The sequence below is a fragment of the Rutilus rutilus genome (assembly GCF_951802725.1).
Source record: "Rutilus rutilus genome assembly, chromosome: 14".
Taxonomy (NCBI): Eukaryota; Metazoa; Chordata; class Actinopteri; order Cypriniformes; family Leuciscidae; genus Rutilus; species Rutilus rutilus.
The window spans coordinates 7,343,099-7,366,369 of record NC_140219.1 but is presented as its reverse complement, the minus strand read 5'-3'; the positions used below and the strand labels follow the sequence as shown (position 1 = coordinate 7,366,369).

The window sequence follows — 23,271 nt, the reverse complement described above, 5'->3', positions numbered from 1 at the left end:
TGGCAACTTCAGCGCTACTAACTTTTCACATCTGAACTCATGAAGATGTTTTTAGAGACCACTTCTTGTCCATAATATTACGCAAGCATCTTGCGTTTCTGTAGAGCATGGCACTGGGCAACACTATATGTCATGGGGTTCTTGCAGCAAATGCATGAATTTAAAAAAAAGAAATTGCTTTGGATAAATGAGTCGGCCAAATGCATCAAACTGACATAATCAAACCAAAGCTGTGCAGACAGACAAACCCCCGAGTCCCCTCAATCTCTAGCAAACTATTACAACCTAAATGAAAGACATTCTTAGATATTTCTGAACATATATTTGAACTTCCAATCATGTTGTCCTCAGTTATATAACTCTGGAATATTGCCTCTTGTGTCAGGTCACAGTCCCACCCTCGGCTATGTTCACTCCACCGGCTCCCCATCTCTGCTAGGATCAAGTTCAAAACACTTGTATTGGCATACGGACCATCAACGGACATGCTGACGCCTATAGGGCCATTTGCCCCCTTTTTGGACATAGCTTCCTCTATTACAGCAGAATCCCTCCCAGGCATGAATATTTGCCTTTTTTAAACAAATTGGGTTAATTAACATTTTTTGATTTATTAAAAAGTTTGTTTTTAGCACTTTTCCCCCCATTTTTCCTCAAATGTAAAGCTAAAACAGTCTGTAAATTGCTCTGGATGCGTGTCTGATGGCAACAGTTGTCTCAATAAGATCCATTTCTATTTCTCCAACAAAATTTTGGTTCTCAGTATTCTCAGTAGTGGCGTTCTCGTGAACTCACGTCAAAGTCGTTATTTTTGTTGTTTTTTGCACACAAAAAGTATTCTCGTCGCTTGATAAACTTAGGGTTGAGCCGCTTTAGTCACTTGGACTATTTTAACGATGTCTTTACTAACTTTTCTGGGCTGGCAGATATCAATTACCTAGCAGCCTATGAAGGAGTGAGCCAGCTCTCAGATTTCATAAAAAATATCTTAATTTGTTTTCCGAAGATGAACGAAAGTCTTATGGGGTTGGAACAACATGAGGGTGAGTGATTACTGACAGAATTTTCAGTTTTGGGTGAACTATCCCTTTAACCCTTTCCCCATCATTGACGGTATTTTCCGGTTAGGCATCTCCTGAAAGAACCTCCAGATCAAAACACATGTGAAGAAGAAGCAGAAACAAGCGATAGCATTATGTAAGCAGATGCATATGTTAAATAATGCGATCATCAACATTAAAGAGCATATAAATCAAAAGTAATGTTACCGAATGAAATGTCGACGCAGGGTGAGCTATAGGACTGTGAAGCTTTGGGAGTGCTGATGGACTTGATCTACTCCATCTGTGTTTTGATCATCTCTCTGAATCCGATCCAGACGTAGTCTTTGACAAAAATGTGATTTTCTCAGCTTTTGCTCAAAATGTTGCTTTTTTTATGAAACTTACCCACATTCAAATGTTGATGAAAAAAAGAATGCATGAAGCTAGAATAAAATGTGTATTTTTTTTTTTTTTATCAAAAGTTCTGTTCTTTCTTTTGATATATAATTCCATGTTCAAATATTTCCATGAAACTTGTGATAAATGATTTAAAAAAAGCTGGCGCTGGCTGGCAACTTGTTCAAAAACACTGGAGAGGAAAGAGTTAAATAATAAATAAATAAAGTTTCTTTTTGGCTTCAGAAACATTTTGGTGCATCACTAATGAAGATACAAAAAGATTCAAATTTAAAGTTCATTATTGTAAGTAGCTCGGTGGTCTGAGTGTTTGGGTCCAAGCATTCCACACATTCTTTATCTAACTACCACACCAAGTGGCGATTCTCAGAGAGAGACATCTCAATATAACCATAGCTGTGTGTGCGTGCAGTGAATCACACAACACTCCCACTCACGCTTACCTTGGTACCCTTTAAATGCACTGATCATGAAAGACTGTTTTCCTGGATGTTACAAGTGCTTTCTGGTCACACGCGAGGAGACAGGATGAGCCGCTCTGTGCGGTATGAGCTTATCAGTGTCAGAACGACCCGTCCGGTGAATTCACAAGGCCTGGAGAGCATTTTATAGTCCCGTTACAGCATCAATACAATCCCATAACGCCTGAGAATCTGTTCATGCAGAGCTAATCTAATAGTTGATCATTTCATTTTGTGATTAGGGTGTTGGATGGAAATCTCAGGCCAAATCAAATCAATCTGAATAAAAGTTTAGCAACTGTTTATGACATCTGGCCCTGTGGCAAGTCTTTAAATGTGTCCTTCAAATGAGAAAAATGCTTCAATGGTTTACCAAGCTGTTACAAAGACAGAGTGCTATTTTAAAAAATGACTAACAAACTGCCAGTGCTTCATTTATTAACATTTTCGCTGTGAGAAACTTAACGATTGGCCTGTTGTAATCTGAGAGATCTTAAGACGGAGTGGGTGGCGACAGGGTTGCGGTTTTTGGAGCAACGTGCATTTCAAACCCCAAAGCTCTTTGGTTTTCATCTGACATATTACTTAGTAGACAAATAATTGTGTAAAGTATGCAGGCCAGCCAAAAAACAAACACTGAGGTGGATATGATATGTAGTCATCGAAAAAAAGTGGAGGGCTTCAAGAGGAACCAGCCATTTAAATGTTGAGCAGCAAGCTCATTGGCTGCAGATGTGACAGAAACCAATCAGCTTGCGCCATGTAATTAACTCTGTAAAAGTTTTATGACAGAACTTGGCATTTAATGCTAATAACATGTTGGATGTTAGTATGCTTCAGAAATCGCATGAGCATAAAAGGCTGTCTATTCTTTCTTTACATACAGTCAGTGTTAAATCCGGTGAGTTCTTTACATATTTTTATCCCACTATAGCTGTCATCAACCACGGTCACTACATACTAAACTGAGCTCATTTATATATTTACCATCAGGTGCTACACTGTCCGTCAGTCACTAGAGAAGGAGTCAAAGATTTGATACCCAGTAGTAAGAGGAGGACGTTCATAACGTCACCGCATACGTTAATTCCGAATATCTCATCCTGCGACAACCAGCACAGACCCCCCTCATCACTCCCCTGCTGTGTCAGATTCCTGTCCGGGCCGCCACCTTTGGATCTTTCTAATCTCCCTCAGGGACTGACGGCTGTCGGGTCTCAGACCTCCATAATCCGTTTCGTGACTGTTCCCTCCGACCCTGGAGGTGACGATCCACGCGCATTTCCAGCACCAGTCAGCGTGAGATGGTTATAACCAGTTTAACTGAAACCCTGGGTGTCTATATGATAGCTTTTAAATGCTAAAATTAGAAAATGAGATTCTTGTTTGCAGTGGTTGAAACGAGACGCATCTTAATCCTGACAATCAATTTAAAATAGTCCAACAAGGAGCAACCGAGTAACCTTGACATTCCGACAATGACATAAGCACAGGCCAGCTGGACTGGACTGCACCTGTCAATCAAGACTGAATCCAAACAAAATGCTGAATCTATAGCCAACCCCCAAAAATAAGTCATATTTACTAGAGTTTACAGTCTTTAAATGGAATTTAATAAGATAAAAGGGCATGTGCTTCTACTGAATTGTCTTTGCAAGCTAAACGGAATAACATGCAGCATGACCAGTGTAATCCAATTCATGAACAAATTACTCTTATGAGCCGTTTCTGCTTAGTGAATCAAAAACATACAGCGTAACCTGTGTAGTCCAATTCATGAACAAATCACTCGTATAAACCTGTCCTTTTAATGAATCATTTGAAAGCAATTCAGCATTACCATTTGAATTGGTCTGATGTGTCCTTCACTGAATGCATTTGCTGAATCCGAGAATGTTAATGATTTTATGATTTATACATTTTACAATACAACTTGTTAACTGTTTTAGACAAGAAATGCAATTTAAAGTTTACTTCAGTTGTTTTTTGGTTGTGTTGATTATATCTGATAAAGAAATAGCAATTGAACCGTACATAGGTTCGGACTTTTTGTTAAAGTCGGCATGAAATCAAAATGGACCCTATTTACTTTGTTAGCGCATATTACTAGTCTTGTGGTGAACAATTAATCCGTGCAAGTTAAAACACAGAAAACACTTTTTTGGCTTCGTAATCTTTAATCAAAATCTGAAAATGCCCCTCCCCTCTGCCTTGGAGGACCTTCTCTGATGACGTAGGTTTGACGGCTTGGTTTGGGAAACGCTTAACCACTCCCCTCAAATCGTTAGTCTATAATGAGCGAGAGATAGAGAGGAGGAGCGTTAGAGTAAAACCCTGCCCTCTGTTCAATATTCCTTTTCACTGGGAAATACGTCACAGCACTGGAGAAAAGTCGTTTGCAACTTCCGGTTCACGCGGACTTTAAAGCTGCATTATGCAGCTTTCCGATTTCTTCGCTGTTTTTTCGATTTTTGCTCGCGAGTTTCTCTATAGAGCTCCCATACAGCTTCGGAATAGATATTTGACAACACTGTCGTCAAAACTCGTTGGCTCGTCCCATCTTCTCCCGCTGGTCATGTGCATTTGTTTTCAAAGAACCCGGCGAACGCACGGAGCCATGTCCACTGAGGTATGTATAATACACAGAAGGCTAGCATATCAATGTTTATAGTATGTGTGCAGTGCCGTAAAGCAGTTTGTTACATCGCGAGACCTGATATCACGCGATACTTCCTGATGCTGCGGCCGGCAGCCCGCCGGCCCAAAGTTGCAAAGGTGGTTTTTCGTCTCACAGGCGCTCGAGGGGTGCGAGAAGACCACCATTCAACCTGAAAACAGTCATATAACCATTCCAATGACTCCGCAGCTGTTCGGTTAAGATAAAAAAGTTACTTAGTTCACCTTTAACTTTTAAAATGTATTATTTGTGTAATGTACCAAGTTAAAAGGTTTGCTATACAATTTACAGCATTAGCTGAGAGAGAATTTATACTATATGTAAGATTAAAAGATATATTTGCCCAAATGAATCAGAAACTAATCTGAATTTGCGAAATCAATGCGTACCATACAAAACATTAGAAACATCCACCCCAACACCCTGACAAGCACAATGCACAATTTCTTCAGGAAATGTAAAAATGTAGTTGCCAACAACCATCAAAACAAAGATTTTCCAATCCAAAGAAGAAAAAAAAGGAATTATTCAAATTCAACAATGTATTCAGAATTCATTAGCATGACATTTCTGGGTCTCGGACACATGGCAACCACTTGGAACCCCTTGTGAAAATATGGCACATTAATGAAAGACAGAGATGCTGAATCTAAGTGAAAGCCCAAAAGCATGTTCAAATCTGCACCAACTGTTTCTATATGACAAGTCAAATCAATTAGGCAATTAAATAAGTGATTTAAGAATCATTTAAAGTGCCGTATGATTTCATCAGATGCTCATTTTGCTGTTCTGAGGAAATCTGTTCTTGTTTTTACTGATTTAATGAAGACTGCATGATGCTCAAAGCCATTGATCCGGATCTGTCTGTCACATCTTTCCGTTTTCCTGTTTTGCTCACTTTCTGTCAGTTCTTTATGCTTTATGTGTTTGTTATTTATTTAATGGAGACTGCATGGTCTGATCGGGAAGACGTCTGCTCTTCCTGCTTTCTTCCATACAAGGAGTCAAGGTTTGGCTGGATATCAACAAAGGGTTCTATAATACCTGGAGAAAGTTATCCGTCAGTATCAATCTTAATGGCAGTTTCTCAGGCTGTTGAAGGACACCCCAGATGTACTATTTGATTTGAAATCTGCCATCTTTGCTAAAGCATGCACAAAACTTTACAAAAACCAGTTAAAAAATGATAACTGGATTCCATTGATCAGGATGATCTAGCTATGTTTTGTTTACTTTCTGTGATTTTTTTTAATGCTGTGAGTACTTTTTTATTTTTTGAATTATGAACTTTTAAAACCTTAAAGTTGCAAACACAAGCTACCTTGAATCAGTCCTTGCTTTTTTACATTTTCAACTTTCTTTAGTATGTAATGTTGTTCGAAAGTGAAAAAGGTCTGGAAAGATACAAAGCACAAAGACACTCCAAAGGGAGTTACTCTCTATATCAGTAGATACTGTTCCTGAACTCTCTGAAATGCCTCGATTGAACGTACACGTCACTATATTCCTCATTTAAATAATTCCTGCCCAAGACATATGCAAAATTAATGGGCAGGGCCTGGTTGAGTAGCATTAGTAGTGTGGTGAAACTCCAAAACACGCTCGAAGCAGTTGACCAATCACAACACACTGGCCCAGCCGACCAATCAGAGCACATTGTGCTTTCAGAAAGAGGGGCTTCGTTCATAGAGACCGGAACTAAACAACAGAGCATTACTGACAGACTGGGAAAAGAGGTGCTGCAACAATGTAAAATATGGGGAAAATAATGTGTTTTTTGAAAACAAAAAGCAATACTTTAAAAAAGGATATAATATGGCTTTAAAGGAACAGTAATGCATCATTTCAAAATCTCAAAAACATGATGGCAACATGAGCAGAGAGAGATGTACTAGTACTGCGAGAGTGAGTGGAGAGCAGACAGCTCCGTATGCTTTTATATCGCTCTCGCGCTACTTCGATGTCATCCATCAATCGGTCTGTGCAAGCGCCACTTCAAGTCGAACACACCTTTTCACTGGCTTCGTTCCTGAATGAATCAGCCGTTTTCAATGAATCTATTGAATGAATGATTCAGTGACAAAGACAGTGATTTGTCGCCACCTATTGATGGTTTTAGTTTCATTTTTATGGTATCATTTTAAATTATTTTTTATAATTTAATATTTCTATATTCACAACTTTGAATAAAATGTAATTATTTAAATAAATATAAACTTTAACAAAGGTTAAAATGTAGGGGTAAATAAATTCCAGGGCAGCTGGAAATAAATTTAAGGAGGCAAAACTTGTCCCGTACTTGACTGTGCTCCTAAAAAATGTTAATAAGCGCTCCTAAAAAGAAATGTAAGCATAGAGCCCTGTATACAGCACATTCAGCTCTTGGGTAAGCTGGATTTTGGGTGAAGCAACTGCAAGTGTTTAATGAATTCACTCCAAACTGTTTGCATTTTCTTAAAGTGAGCCACTCACAAAAGCACCAGAAGCAAACATCCTAAAAGGATGAATAGCATCATGTTTTATTGTTTGGTTCAGTGCACAGCGCAGTTAAGCAATCACCGAGCGCTGTCCCACACGCAGCACTATTGGGGCTGTAAATGGTGAACTGCTGATGGACAGTTAGCAGTAGCTGAATCCTTAGAGGACAGGCCAGGGTAATGAGGTCATCTGATACAGCCTGTGCGCTGATGGAGGTCTGCTCCTTAAAGAGCGGAGAGGGGGTGAGGACAGCGGGATGTTGGGTCGGGGAGGGGTGCGGGGGGGGAGTGGAGGGGGTCTTGCATTGGTCTAATTGTCCAGCGAGGCCTGCAGGAGGCCCTGAGGGTATGTGTTCAATGCTGACATGTGCGAGACATATTATAAACACTGTCATCCTGATGCATGAAGTTCCAGCGTAGCCTTCAGAAGACCATAAATCCACCTTTGATGCACAAGTTTTATTCTATGAAAGTATATAACACCATACAAACAATTTAATATTGTAAACAATCAAAATATATTATGCAAACATACATCGCCCAGTCAAATAGAAATCATATTGCATTTTAAAGAACCACAGAGGTCTAAATATCACCTACGCACATCTTAAACACATATACAGTAACAAAAGCTATACTATTATACTAATATATCGCTATAATATTTCTGAATATGATTTTGCAGTCTGTGTTGAATCAGTATGATGTAATTAAAAGCGTCTTTCTGTTGTGTTGTCCATGTGTAAACAAATGTGACATGACGAATATGTTCTGATTCACAAACGTATGACTCTTTGAGCCGGTTCTTCTAGTCTATGAAAAATATGTATCTAATATATGAATCTAATATATATGCAACTAGTGTAGTCTGATTGACAAACAAATGACTCTTATAAGCCGGTCCTTTTTATTGAATCAGAAACATACAGCGGACTATCTGATTCACGAACAAATGACTCCTATGAGCCAGTTCTTCTAGTCAATGGATGCATCCGAAAACGCATATCTTTGAGTAGGTACTTATTCTGAATAAGTAATTACTAAACGTCCGCTAAAAAAGTATGTTTTATATAGTATGAGTGTGTATATTGAAGTAATCTGGACGTACTACATTTTCCATGCTGTCATCACATTACTCTTATGAGTCAGTACTTTTTAGTGAATCAAACACATCCAGCGAAACTACTATTTTTTTTTTTTTTTTTTTTTTACTTCATCAGAATGGTACGAAACTTGGTAAAGATTTTGCCACTTGCACACAAAAGAAAAAATCATGGACATGATTCAAAAAGGTTAAATGGTCCTGAAAAAAAATAGTCGAACTATTGATCGCGGTCAAAAATGACTGCATTAGAAATGAATGGGAGACGAATTTCATTTAGTGGAAACTTTTGGTACTGCGCCCAAACAAAATCTTAATGAAATGTTACATTTTTTGAGATATCAACCTCAAATTTGGAGCACAACTTGTTTAGATTTATGGCTATGATTTTCTCACAGTTTTAGAGTCAAACATGTTTTGGAAAATATATATCAAATTCATATAAAGATTGAAAATTGTACTTTTTGTGCATTTTTCATAACAATAAATGTAAAATTTTATTACTTTTTAAACGTTTTTTCAGCAATAATCTGTCAAGTTTCATCTTTTTAAAAAGAGACCAAACGTAAGTCTCTGATCCAAAGCATTCAAGATTTATAGCTGGAAATTTCATTTTCAGGTCCATGCTCTAAAAATGAATAAATGGATTATAACTACTGCATAAATATAATTTAGTACCATAAAATCCCCTAAAAATGTATAAAATATTAAATAAAAAACATTATCGAACTAAAATATATTACAGTCATTTCATTGAAAGAAAAAAATCTGTCATTTTTGACCGATACAGTACCAGAGGGTAAAAGGTTTTTAAGATCATGATTTTAAGATTTTAAGTATCCCAATCTTTGGATAGTGCAAGTTCAAAAATAAGCCACCATTATTATGCCCATAATGAACATGAAATAAGCACTTTCAAACTTTTTGGATGTCTTCGATGGGCTTAAAATATCTTGAACTGAGTGTCCAATAAACAGTCAAAATAAATCTTAGACAGACAACAGCTGACAATCTGTGTCAGCATAGCAGAGTTACTAAATATACTGGACAATTATTCTGCCACACAGGACGGGATCATTTTCTGTTTCCCTCCATCAGTTGACAGAGTATTATCCTCCACAGCTCATCTGAAGTCCAGAGAGAGTAACATATGACCTTCTATAAGGTCAAAACACCTTACGGCAGGAAACATACAGACGAGGGTTAAAGCATTTGATTACTTCTGCACTACCACACAGCAGGTATCACAAGGTTAAATGTAATAATTAATGCATTTTCTTCAGTGGTTTGCCACAAAGTTTGCTGCCAAACATACACTTAAGATCTAAACCTTACAGTCTGGGGACTCTGGGACCGCAAATACTCAGGGATATTGGCTGACTGCATACTATAGAAATTGTGTGGTTAAGAGCTATGTTCAGCTAATACACAAAGAGAGCTATGGGCAACATCTGGAAAAACGTAGGCCTATAGGGTAGTTGGGACCTGCTGTTTTACATTTTTTTCCACATTTGACAAAATCAACCTGGAAGAGCACTCTTGAATGTCATGAGATTGGGACAGGGTTGTTAACTAAACTTGATGTACTAAAATAACTTGAATAAAAATGAATAAAAAATATACTTCTAACATTTAAGCCGAAAATTTAAAATATTAAAAATATGAATAATATCTATAACAGTATCTCAATTATACTAAAATAACACTGGTTTGGGATTGTGATGTGCTTATTTTTTTGTTTATTTGCTAGTGCATATCTGCAGAAACTCATTTCACCAAGTGCAACATGTTCCTGGAAAACAGTTTAACAGTTAACAAGTTAACAGTTCGTCAAGTTTAGGTTTACAACCAGGGTTATAGGTGCTTCTACATCAGTGTTATTCTCCTATCTTATGGGTAGGGTTAGGTTTAGGGGTATATGTTGAGCAGGAACGCATCTGCGAAATCAGGACGTGCGCCTTACCTACCTTTCAACATACTGTCACATATTGTCACAATGTTTTATTCATTAATTTATTTAGAGAAATAAGTCAAATTAAAAATTAAATGTAAAAATATTAAATATATTTTCTTCCCTTTTTGTCTAATACTGGGGGTTTGTTTGCATTCACGACCATTAATGATCATTCCAGTCTCATTTAAGAGCCTTTGAGACAATCCACAGAGAAACAGCAGGGTCTAATCACAGTAATTGCTCATTGAAGCCAGTCGTTGCTATTAAAACACATTTAAAATGGATTTTTGGCTCAATATCAGCAAGAAGGATTTTAGCAATGTTGTTTTGATTAAACGCTCGCTCCCCTGCTGCATTTCATACCTATAGCATATCTCTCTCATTAGCTCGCTCTTGTTTTAGACCTATTTGCTTTTAGTCTCGTTTAGTCTGATTTATATCACACATTTGAGAACAGTACTACATATTATGAGGTTATACAGCCTTTTAATGCATGCTTTAACATCTGACTCTATTAAAGCATTCATTGGATCTGTTTGGGCTACTGAACTTGATTTACTCATGTCTGTTGTGTTGAGAAAAGGCAAGTTAATGACAACCCCTGAAAGCATGAAGCCCCTCGCTGTAAACTCAGCTAACCCAGTTTTACAAAGGTAATAAAAGAGATGATACATCCCATAGTATTTCCTCAATTCCCACAGACGAAACATGTGGAATACACATATGAACCTAAAACATGCTTTAGAAAGAGAGAGAGAAGCAAAACAATATATTTTATACACTGAACAGAAAAAGTAAGCACTGAACTTTTAACTTTTTAATACCTGCTGTCCTTTTCAATTGTCTATACCAAAGGGAAGAGTTTTACAGAGATCAACGCTTACAACACACATCTGGATCTATGAAGTACATCAGCACTGCACTGAGGTGAATTTTAAACCAGTAATCAACTGGCTTTCCTCTGTTTAAATAAATTATATTCTTCCATAATTCGATTCAGCATCACATAGATGTATGTTAACAATTTTCTTACAGTACTGTACAGTACTGGCAGCAAGGTTGCCAGCAAGTTACTGTATTTTGATTTACAGTAACTGTACTGTAATTTACTTTACAGTACACAAGATCAGTACTGTAAACTACAAAACAGTACTTTACTGTATTTTTACTGTATTTTTGTAATGTTTCTGCTTCTGCTGTAATTAATTGTACAGTATTGTACTGTAATATCTATATTGATACATTATTGCTAAATATTATAATTTTCAAATTACTCATAATGATAATATTATATTTATATAATATGTAGTTATTACAGTATATACATTTACAGGTAATAATATTATAATGCAACTTCAGAATAACTGCAAATCAATCAATCCAAACAAGGTTATTGTCACAAGGTTATTAACAAATCAACTTTTAGAAATACACAAGTATTGTTTATTTATTTAATATTTATTATCACATGCCTGTCCTTTCAAAAGTGCAATAAAAAAGAAACTGTGGGTTCATAAAGGAACTGCATGGGGTCTGTGAGTTAATAAAAAGCTAAGAATTAATGAGAATGTGTTCAATTATTTAAGTTAAAATCTCAAAGGTGTACTTTGAGTAAATATTTTTCAATATTCAAAGGGGTCTGCCTGACAAAATAAGTATGGAAATCTTGCTCTGTACCACAAAATAAATATGAATTAGCTTACAAGTTCACTCTTATGTATTTTTCCTTTTTCTTTTTCTTTTCTCTATGCTTTTTGAGGCTATCGAGAAAATGCCACACACACATATACGTGCATGCAGACTCAAACACACATTTACACACTGAGAAGAAAGACAAGCGCAAACTTTTTTTAACAGGTGCTGAAAGACTCTCACTTAGGCAGAGGTCCAATGCGGCCCACGCTACAACCTGAAAGTTATAGAAGTGCTCCTGATGCCAAATGGGATTTTAGAGGTTACGCTGAAAGTTTACAACAGAACGCTTCACTTGACTGTGGTTAGGGACTGACAGGTTAGATCGATACTTAATAGTAAAAGGCCTCAAGTGCGGTTGGGGAAAAAATCTGAGTTCTGCTAGTCTTTAAAGTGCATATCAAGGGAGCGCAAATGGCTTAAATGATTTCAGGAACGAAAGAAGAAAAAAAATCACTGTAAACCGTGTCTGTGTTTATCTTTAAATAACTCAAAAGATCTAATAATACCATTTATCTCCAGACTGTATAACTGAATCTTAAACATGGTATTAATTCGTTTAAATGAGGACTAACGTTTAATGATACTGTTAGGTTGGATGGTTTGAATGATACAGACAAATGTAACAGTAATATTTCAGCTCAGTTTGGGTTTTGGTCCACGGAACGCATTCACAAACATTTAAGCAAATGAGAAATTTGTACATTTTCGGAAGAAAATGTGAGTTGTGTTTGCCTGCTTGCGTACATTTTTTAATCCTGGTTCTAGGATGTTGTGGGTGGTTTCCAGGGTGTTGCTATGCAAAAAGTCAAAAAGTCTTAATAATATTTTCAGGTCCTGTTCAGGTACATTGTTTTTCTATGTAAACATGAGCTAGATGGATGCGTTTGACTGTTGTTCTCGCGCATGACATGGCATTAAAAAATGTCTCTAGATTTTGAGGGTCGGCCCGTTTATTCCAATGACATGCATCTCTTGTTTTTAATGACAAAAATGTGTTCTGTGTGAATGGGATGTCTATAAGAGAGCCCATTTTATCATCCACCAAGTGAAATTCTTGATTGATTTTTTGAAAGATTAAGTGCTTGTTGCTACAACGCAAGCAGTTGGGCTTTCCCATTCTGGAAACAGAATTGCGTTCAGTATTGAATTCATATGGGATAGGATCCGTATGGGGACAAATGCCAAACAGCTGCAGGGTTTGGAATTTAAATGCAGAGTAAATTAAGTTCTGATATTTTAAACAGGATTTTAGTAGTGCGAGAACAACTCCCAATGTGATTTAGACCAGCCAGGAGAGAAAGGTCTGTGTGATTGTTGGATAAGAGCAAAATCAGAAACATGAACCTGAAGTCCTGTGGCATGTTTTATGTGTTTTGTTCATTAAAAGAGAGTGATAAGTTCTTAGGTTTCACATGTGTCCTTCACGCTGTGACAGCAGACTGACAAAGACAGAGTATAATACTTATTGAATTTCTAATAAAAAGACAACTTGCCCTATACTTTATGTCTGCATTCATTCTTGAGGTCTATCAAACATACATTTCCTTCTCCATTAATTGTATTAAATGCATATAGAGAAAAATATCAATATCAAACAATATGAAAAACACATTGTGGTTTCTGGCCATATCGCCCATCTCTATAGTCTAATCCAGAAAGATTACTCGAGAAAGTTAGTATTTCTGACATTTAATAAATTAAGCGATTATTTAAAGCCCTAAAAGAGAGAAATTAATCATCAAAACCCTATAACTGACAAAAAATCATCGTAATCACAATTATTTCTTAGGGGCCATTTACACAACACCGTTTTCAACTAAAAATGGAAACCTTTTTATGTGTTTTGGACATTCATTTACACAGCAATGGCATTTTGGTGGCCTGAAAATGCAAGTTTTTGAAAACGATACAGCTAACTCAGCGTAAAAAAAGAAAAAAGAAATAGTGTTTCTTTACAAAGTGTCATCGCCAACTACTGGCTTGGTACCATAATATTGGTACCATATACATATGTTTAGTTGTTTTTGCGGATCCGTGTGAACGGAGACCGTTCCGACAATGTTGTTATACGTACGCGAAAAAAGCAAAGAAAACAAATTCCATTTTCAGTACATCGTTGTTGCGTCCTTAGTCTTCAACCCTGCTTCTATGGACCCTCTGTCCTGTAGAGTTTGGCTACAACCCTAATCAAACACACCTGAACCAGCTCATCAAGGTCTATAGGATTGCCTGAAAAATCACAGGCAGGTGAGCTGAAGCAGGTTGGAAATAAAATACGCAGGAGATTGGGCTTCCAGGAGCAGGATTAAAGGCCTAGATCAGCCAAATCTCCTAATTGTGACAGGCCTATAAGTGCACAACATGTGGCTGAATACAGATGCAGATCTGATGGTCTCTAGATCTGGTTCAAGGTGGGGGAGTTCAAGGAGAATCCATTGTGTGAAGGTGGTAAGCCTCTCAAAGCAACTGATGCACACAAGCGTAAAGTGTTAACCGTTTTTCACGCTCTCCCTCGTTAAATTTAATGGCAACTTTCCATGTCACCTGTAACTCTCAATAATGAAATTTAACACAATATAATCACTTCCATTCCCCCACCCGCGCCTCTCGTTCCCAGCAACACCTTGGAATTTTGTGACCTACAGTAAGATCCCTGTCAGACTTCACACGGGGGGATATAATTCTGGAATGCGGCCCACACGTGGTCACACATCTGATCAAACTGAAATCATTTTCAACAGTTATTTAAAATGCTATTAGTGAAACCTATCAATGTGTGCTTTAATAAATGATTTCATAGTAGATGCAGCTAAGCTACACAGTCAAAGACCTCAACGGTGTTGTTTGAGATTAATTTTCCATGCTGTCTTTGTTGCGTCTTAAAACGTGAGATGATACATGCTTTAATAAATTCGCCCCATTATCATCAGCAATGAACCCCAGGGACGGTAAAGGTCATCGTGCTCATGAGGGTTAGCAAGACTTTCTATTTTAGTTAATACTGCAAGCTATGCTGAGAGACTGTTTGGGATGTCACGCTGCAAATCTCCTCCGTACCAAAGACGAACTTCTTGTACAGTACAAGCCTAAAGGCAAGAATGGCAAGATGCATGGAGATAATATTTCTTGTTCACTATTATTTGTTCAGTCCAAATGACACTTACAGGCAACAAAACATCACATGCAATTTTATCTAAATCAACTAATCAGTCCTCAGTTAAAACATTTTTTTTTAAGTTTGATAAATGTGTATTTGTTCATTTTTTAAAGGCAAAATATACTCTACATTGTAAAAAGTTAAAGTGTGACCCTCAAAAATTACTGTTTTGTGTAACCAAATGTATAATATTTCAGCTTTTTCTTTTGGATGTTACCACAAAAAGCAAAACATTTTTACAATATATTTACTTTCTTTTGAATGTTGCTCATTTTATTTCTCATCTTAAAGTGTAAGCTCTACATTATTTACATATTTGGAAATTGTTTTCAAGTGAAAAAACGTCACATTAAAGATGTGAACTGCATTTGAAACAGAGTTTCGTGTTGTTTTTAAACCATAAATCTAAGCGCACCCCCTGGCCCTGTGAACCGATAGCTAGAAATGTTTTATAAGCGGTCAGGGTCACTACGGTTGAAGTACTCGGACTCTGTTTAAGACCACCGCTTTACGCCAACAGGCTTGTGAGCTGTTTATTTTTCAGAGGGAAGAATGCACAGAGTGTGGTTTTGCAAAGCAAACTTTAATAAGATGCCTGTTGAGAGACAAGTGAAGGTGAACATTGAGGCAGGCCATGGAGATCGGTCTGGTTGGGGGCCCGTCATGCCACCTATACTGAGCTCAGGCCCTTCTGACAGTAGTGCAACCCAAAACACAAGTGCACAAGTGATAGATAGATAGATAGATAGATAGATAGATAGATAGATAGATAGATAGATAGATAGATAGATAGATAGATAGATAGATAGATAGATAGATAGATAGATAGATAGATAGATAGATAGATAGATAGATAGATAGATAGATAGATAGATAGATAGATAGATAGATAGATGGATGTGTGCATATAATCGCATGCCACTTAACAAGTGTGGGCGTGTGTGTGTGTGTGTGTGTGTGTGTGTAGAGAAGCAAAGTCCTAATTCTTAGTTGCATGTCCCATCTCTTTTGCACAGCCGTGGGCAGCGTATCTAATTGCACCACTTCCTAGTGAGATATTACACATATGCACATGCCCCGGCCGGATATTTTAAGCCGGACCTTTTGGAGGGATGAAAGTAAATACAGTGCTGAGTCCATCAGATCCCACTGCCACACCCAAAACCCTCTCTGATTTCCGAGCGCTTCTAAAAACCCATCCAGATTAAGCCTTTACGACACCTTTTGTATGTTAATAGCACCTTGCAGTCATTAACAAGTCGGAGATCAATTATTCACTGGTGTTAATAGATAAACACAGGCGGTTAATAAACACAGGCGGCGCAAGTGGAATGAAATATGAAACGCTACATCTTACTGTTGTTTCAAATGAGATGAGCCCATAGATTTCCAATAGCTGTGCCTTTGATGTGTCTGATAAAACTGTGTGGTTATGGGCATAAAGTCTGGGTCATGCTGCAGGTTATCCAGGCCACACTGTCTGTCCACTGTTTGGCTGCAGCCACACTAGACTTTGAGCACGCGAAAGCAGGTCTGAGTTCACTAAACGTGAACTTTCAAATGCAACGAAATGCAAAGCCTACACATCAGCTTGCGTTTCCAGTCTCCCAAGTTTGCATGCTGGACAACAGCGAAGCACAAGGTCTAGTTTAATCACATTTTTTAGATATAAAAAAATAGTTTGACCAACATCCAAAGTGACCAACCATAATTTACATTTTTTAATGTGCCATTTAGGGGCTGGTTTATGGAGCAGTGCAGGGATGACGTCAAAACCAGGAAGACTGATTTGCCACTGGTCCTATGGCTTTTTCAATTTATGAGCAAAATAAGGTCTGTGGTAGACAACTTGACAACACTTGAACGTTTTGCTCTACAACATAAATTACCCAAACCCATATCGAAAACCTTTATTTTGAAGCGGTCATTTTTCCATTTTTAAAAACCTATGTTTCTAATAAGTAACTTTTAGAATGTTTGGGGTGTGAGTGTGTGCAGTTTCAGTTGTAGAACGTTCAAGCATCATCGAGTTATGTTTGCCACAGGCTTTATTTTACTCATAAATTCCCTATTATTAAAAACCCATAGGAAAATCTTGAGAGAACCAGTGGCGAATTAGTCTTACAGGTTTTGACGTCATCCCAGCACCACCCTATTGGGAATAGACAACAATAGACTACTGTTTAAAAAAATTTTTTTTTTTTTTAATTCAGCAAACAATGCCCTTCTGCTATTGGATATCTAGTTTACTCGCTGTGCCTCAAAAACAAAAGAAAGTCTCACAGACATTTTTATCCAAAGTCACTTACAGTTCATTCTGGGTATATATTTTATCAGTAATGCTATTAATGTGCTCCATGAGAATCAAACCTTAAACTTGGTATTGCTGGCATTATTCTCTGCTAGTTGAGCTGTTATGAACCATCAATCAGAATTCAGCCATCAAATCAGGCTATAGGCTGTCAGATCAAGAAATTAAGTTTTCTGTGCAACATTACATTTACACTTAAATTTATGCATTTGGCAGACGCTTTTATCCAAAGCGACTTACATTGCATTTACATTCTTATCAGTTCTTGCTTTCCCTGGGAATTGAACCCATGAATTTGACGTTGCAAGCGCCAAACCTCTACTGTTTGAGCTACATGCAACATGCATCAGAGGGCCAGTGTGTGGTCCATGGGCATGACTTTTGAGGCTCAGGCTAGGTCAAACCTGGACTACATTCATGCATTTTGCAGATGCTTTTATCCAAAGCGACTTACATTCACATTTTATCAATTCAAGCATTCCCTGGGAATTGAACCCATGAGCTTGGCGTTTCTGATGCAATGTGGTACTGTCTGAGCTACAGGAACGCTATACACAACAAATTGGACACTGATAATCCTAGTCCGTTTACACAAAGAATCAATCAATCAATCAGTGTTAAAATGAGTCAATTAATCAGCATTTCTTTAAATGAAATGGACAGTAAACAAGACGAAGAGACACCTGGCTTCAGTCAATCACTACAAAACACACACCACACCTATAGCTCAGATGTTTCCTGAATAGACCTGGGCATGCTGCACGGTGACGACTTTCAAAAAAGGTGACGAAAGACAATAAATCCTTAGGGCAATGAATCTGGGAAAGGAGATAAATGTGTCCATTGACCTTGTCCACCCTTTCCAGGGACTAAATAGACCAAAGGAGAGCACGCAAGCCTGAAAAATGAGACAGGGAGATGTGACCGAGTTAAAGACCTCTCGTGCTTTCATTGAGAGTTACAACTCGTTGTCAAACAGGGCCTGGTGTTTGGTGGGAATGGGTGATAACAGACTGGGAATCGTTTAGCATGCGAGGACAACCATCTCAGTCGACGGGTAATTACGGAGACCTAACTCTGCAGTGGAAATGAAGAGAGGAAGAAGAAATGAAAGAAGCTATGTGGTTAAGAAGGAAGGCAGGAAAATAAAGACATGACAGGGACCTCCTGCAACGCTTAGTGCATTTCTAGTTCTGGTAAACTTGTGGTGAATGTTCAATACTCTTACATTTTTAAATATTTTTTAAGGGTGTGTTCATTAATAGTAAAAAATGTGTTTAAAAAAAGGTTAAAAAGTGGGAAAAATGTCTTTAAATTATAGCAGACTGAGGTTTGACTATATTTTTCGTATATTTTTTTTAAGCCAATTTTTTTTTTTTTGTAATTAAACTTTTAAAAGTATGGATTGTAAAAGGCTTTCGCAATCAGTCAAAAAAAGGGCAAAAAGCCATAAATTAATATCAATAATAAAACGATAAGATAAGGTATAGGTTGAAAGAATTATAGCATTCTCCAAATTATAGCAGACTCAGCTTGAACTATATATTCTATGATACATATTAATTATTTTTAATCAAATAATAATCAAAATAATAAAGTATGGGTTGAAAAAGCCCATCCTTTAGTAAGTTTCTCACACAGATCGCATGGCAGAAGAAGACACAGAAAAGAAGCACATTTTTTCATACGTTTATGGTGCTTTTGCATCTTCTGTGCTCCGTAAATAAATGATATCCTCTCATCAGTGTCATTCCAAGCAGCTCCTGTAGGGGGCGACACACTGTAACCTGCCCAGTGGCGAGACCTTTGAGCTCAGGTCTGTTGTGGAGACAGAAATACTTCTCCTCTGATCCTGCCTGCCAGGACCGCTCAACAAGCTTCAGGTTTCAGGTGGCAACCATTGCTTCTAAAATGAAAGGGTCTCACCTTACAGTTCGGTGCCTCTGTTGGGCCTTCTGCGGCACTACCCACACAAACAAACAGAAACACACACTCACACAGACACATACTTGGGGCCCCTTCACACACACACTCAGAACCTATAAACAGATGCTTATGACCTCCCTCTTGTCCTGCGACATCGATATGTCCCCTCAGATGTGAACCTGCATACATTTATAGAAACGCTGGATTTTATAAGCTCTGTGACTCGATGTAAAGAGTGATTGTGAAAAAGAAAAAGACCGACAGCAATTCCTCAAGGTTTCTCAATGCACCCAAACTCGAGTTACCACCAACCCCATGTTTAACAATCTCATTTTGTGACAGAGGAGCCAAAAAAAAAAAACTCACCGCAACCTCCAATTCATCAATACACAACAGCTCTGTATTTAAAATCACAATTAGAAATCCACATAGCTGTATAAAATGCTCTGATCTATAATCATGGTGACTATTTGTAACTGCCTTAAGTGAAAACACTGCATGTATGCCAAACGCATTCAAATTTTACGGCTGGTTTGACGTCCTGACTCCATGCTACGTAAGATATAATGTACAATCAACAATATCATAAAATACAGGCCCCCTAATAAAAAACTATAGGACTCTATGACTTCTTAACATATTATTAAAGTGCCCCATTAAGGTTTATCGAAAATTACATTTTAATGCAGTGTGTAATATAGCTGTTTGTGAATGTAAAAAAGGTCTGCACATTTTTAAAGATCAAATCACACTACAAATGCATTACAATTCCAGTTCCACTTCCTGTTACATACCTATAAACAATAACTAATTTGCATAATGCCAGCCTATGGTCTTCACTGGCTGCCCGTGAACAACGCCTACTTTGACCCTCAAACACTGTAGTTGTAGCTGAGACTGGAAGAGTTTGGATCGTGTTTTTGTCATGTCGAGAAGAAGCTGTTTTCTGAGCTGCGGCGTTTTCCACTTTGCGTGCAAAGGATGAGGACTCATGCTGGAATTGATACAGAAACAACGATGCCATTGTGATGAAATTCAGATATGGTAATGGGCGTTTCTTTCTAACACGCTGTAAGCAGTAGACCAGTCACAACAGACTGGACCAGCTGACCTATCAGAGCAGAGTAGATCATCTCAACAGACCTGGCCGTCTGACTAATTAGAGCAGAGTAGACCAATCACAACAGACTGGGCCAGCTGACCTATCAGAGCAGAGTAGATAATCTCAACAGACCTGGCCGTCTGACCAATCAGAGCAGAGTAGATAATCTCAACAGACTGGGCCATCTGACCTATCAGAGCAGAGTAGATAATCTCAACAGACCTGGCCGTCTGACCAATCAGAGCAGAGTAGACCAATCACAACAGACTGGGCCAGCTGACCTATCAGAGCAGAGTAGATAATCTCAACAGACTGGGCCATCTGACCTATCAGAGCAGAGTAGATAATCTCAACAGACCTGGCCGTCTGACCAATCAGAGCAGAGTAGACCAAACAGACTGGGCCAGCTGACCTATCAGAGCAGAGTAGATAATCTCAACAGACTGGGCCAGCTGACCTATCAGAGCAGAGTAGATAATCTCAACAGACTGGGCCGTCTGACCAATCAGAGCAGAGTAGACCAATCACAAACAGACTGGGCCAGCTGACCTATCAGAGCAGAGTAGATAATCACAACAGACCTGGCCGTCTGACCAATCAGAGCAGAGCAGACCAATCACAACAGACTGGGCCATCTGACCAATCAGAGCAGAGTAGACCACAACTTGTTTCAGTAATCCAATCTTTCCATCTACAACCGATCAACCCTCCTTTCATCCACATCACAGCTTTTCAATCACTGAACAAGCCATTGATAAATTTAGCACAATTTCTATCAGGTTTCATCCCAGAGTGATGTTCCCGTGTTCCCGTGAACAGGACTGTCAGGACGGATTGATGGACGTACCTGGAGGACAGTTGCAGTCTTGTGTCACGTCTCTCGCCACACGCAATTTCGGCATTGCTTCATTCAGTCTCTGTCAAACACAACATGGAGGAAATTTTGAGTAACATCTTAAGAATCGGTCATTAATAAATTCCATATTGATTGAGCGGATATAGAAAAGACCCTTTCAGTGTCAGTGGTCCTACACGTTGGTTTTTGCAAATTAAATTAAATGAATTAAAAATTATAATAATATTAAAAAGTTGTGAAAAATGTGTTAATTTGCCAAGTTAAACAGGTTTCAATAACACTGCCAAAGAACAGGGTATGCATTTGTTAATGGGAATAATTATGACTTTATTTTTAATAATGAATTTTTATAAGTTGTGATTTAATCAGAAAAAATCAATAAATGACACAAGAAACATGAAAGAGCAGAATAAAAGAATAAAGCAGAATATAGCCTATTTATAATCTTTACTAAACTTACCATTAAAATAACACATTGTTTTAACCACATAAACGCACGTTTGCAGCACGTGCAGATAGATAGATCGATAGATAGATAGATAGAAAAACTGACAAACTGAAGAGTAGCCTATTAAAAATAACTAATAATAACTTCGACTAATAATCTAGCTGTGATTTAAATTAAATTGGACAAAATCAACATGCTACAGAAACATGTGAAACATTTTGGATGATGTTGCAGCGTTCTTTTATAAAGGATAAAATGCTTGCCTCTTGTAAGAGTGTTTCAATAGATTCCCGCAGTTCCTGTGGAACGGAGACGTCCACAGATGATTCTTGACAGATGTCACTCATCTTTATCTCCAGCGCGCGCAGCCTGCTCTCCATCTGATGCGTTTTAAAAGTCATGAGAAAACACACCGCTATTGAACTCAGCGATATCACTAAACACACTATGGTAGGAAAAGACACTAAATAGCGCAGATAAAGCGGTTTCGCAGCATTCTGTTTGCTTTCTGTGTTTCTTTCCGCAGATGATGTATCCATTTTGTAAAGTCTCCGATTAGATTCCGATAGATAGATCACTCAAGTATCGATCAGCTCTTGATCGATGAGATGTGGCTGTCAGACTGAGCAGCGCTGGACAGAACACGGGGCTTTGAACAGCATGGCTGTGTTTCAAAACTAGTAAAAAAGTCTGTGACGCATATGAGTGCTATCTAGGTAGGGTGCTCATTAGGTATTGAGCACATGCATCCCCCTGACATTCAGCGTGGTGTGTGTGTGTGTGTGTGTACCGAGCGTGAAACAAGGTGCTGGAATAACCAGAGAGCGTCCAGAAGCAGCTGTATAATACAAGAATAAAATAATATTTTGAGAAGATACTTTTTAAAATACATTTTTCGGGTATTCCGTTGAGGTTATTCTATAGTTATTCAAACTTTCCACCATTTTTAAACTTTTTTTTTTTTAATGATATTTATTTGTGATATACGTAAAATTTATCTATAATCGACCATTGTGAAAATGTGTTTTGTCAATGTTTTCTTCCGATGACTATAAAAAAAGTGGTTTCCTCCTTATTTCTGCAACTTTTGTGCATAGCAAAATGTTTGAAATCCAATGTGTGTGTATATGTGTGTGTGTGTGTGTCCCTGGACGACAAAACCAGTCACATGGGTCAATTTTTTTAAATTGAGATTTATACATGAAAGCTGAATAAATATTTCCATTGATGTATGGTTTGTTATGATAGGGCAATATTTGGCCGAGATACAACTATTTGAAAATCTGGAATGAGTGTGCAAAAAAATCTAAACATTGAGAAAATCCCCTTTAAAGTTGTCCATTTATGTTCGCGATTGTGCTGCATTCACTCACAAAAATATTATTTATATTTTATATATTTATGGTAGGAAATTCACAAAATATCTGAATGATTTTTGGCATAAAAGAAAAATCGATCATTTTGACCCATACAATGTATTGTTGGCTATTGCTACAAATATACCCGTGCGACTTATGACTGGTTTTGTGATGCAAGGTCACATATATATATATATAATAAATGTAATAAAAATAAATAAATAAAACTACTCAGGCCATGTTGACTGTCCTAAGGTGGGTCAGATCTACCGAATGTTCCTTTCCCC

General features: G+C 37.8%; 1 protein-coding gene across 1 annotated transcript in view; it reads right to left on the bottom strand.

Moving 5' to 3' along the window:
- The window catches only part of col23a1a (collagen type XXIII alpha 1 chain a), a 126,277-nt gene extending 103,911 nt beyond the window's left edge, over nt 1-22,366 (bottom strand). The window contains exons 1-2 of the mRNA XM_084431084.1: nt 21,890-22,366; nt 21,170-21,239 (exon numbers count right to left, since the gene is read on the bottom strand). Coding sequence (XP_084287210.1) covers nt 21,170-21,239; nt 21,890-22,165 — 346 coding nt within the window. The 5' untranslated portion in view covers nt 22,166-22,366. The remainder of the gene's footprint in view (nt 1-21,169; nt 21,240-21,889) is intronic.
- Between the last annotated feature and the right edge of the window lie 905 nt (nt 22,367-23,271).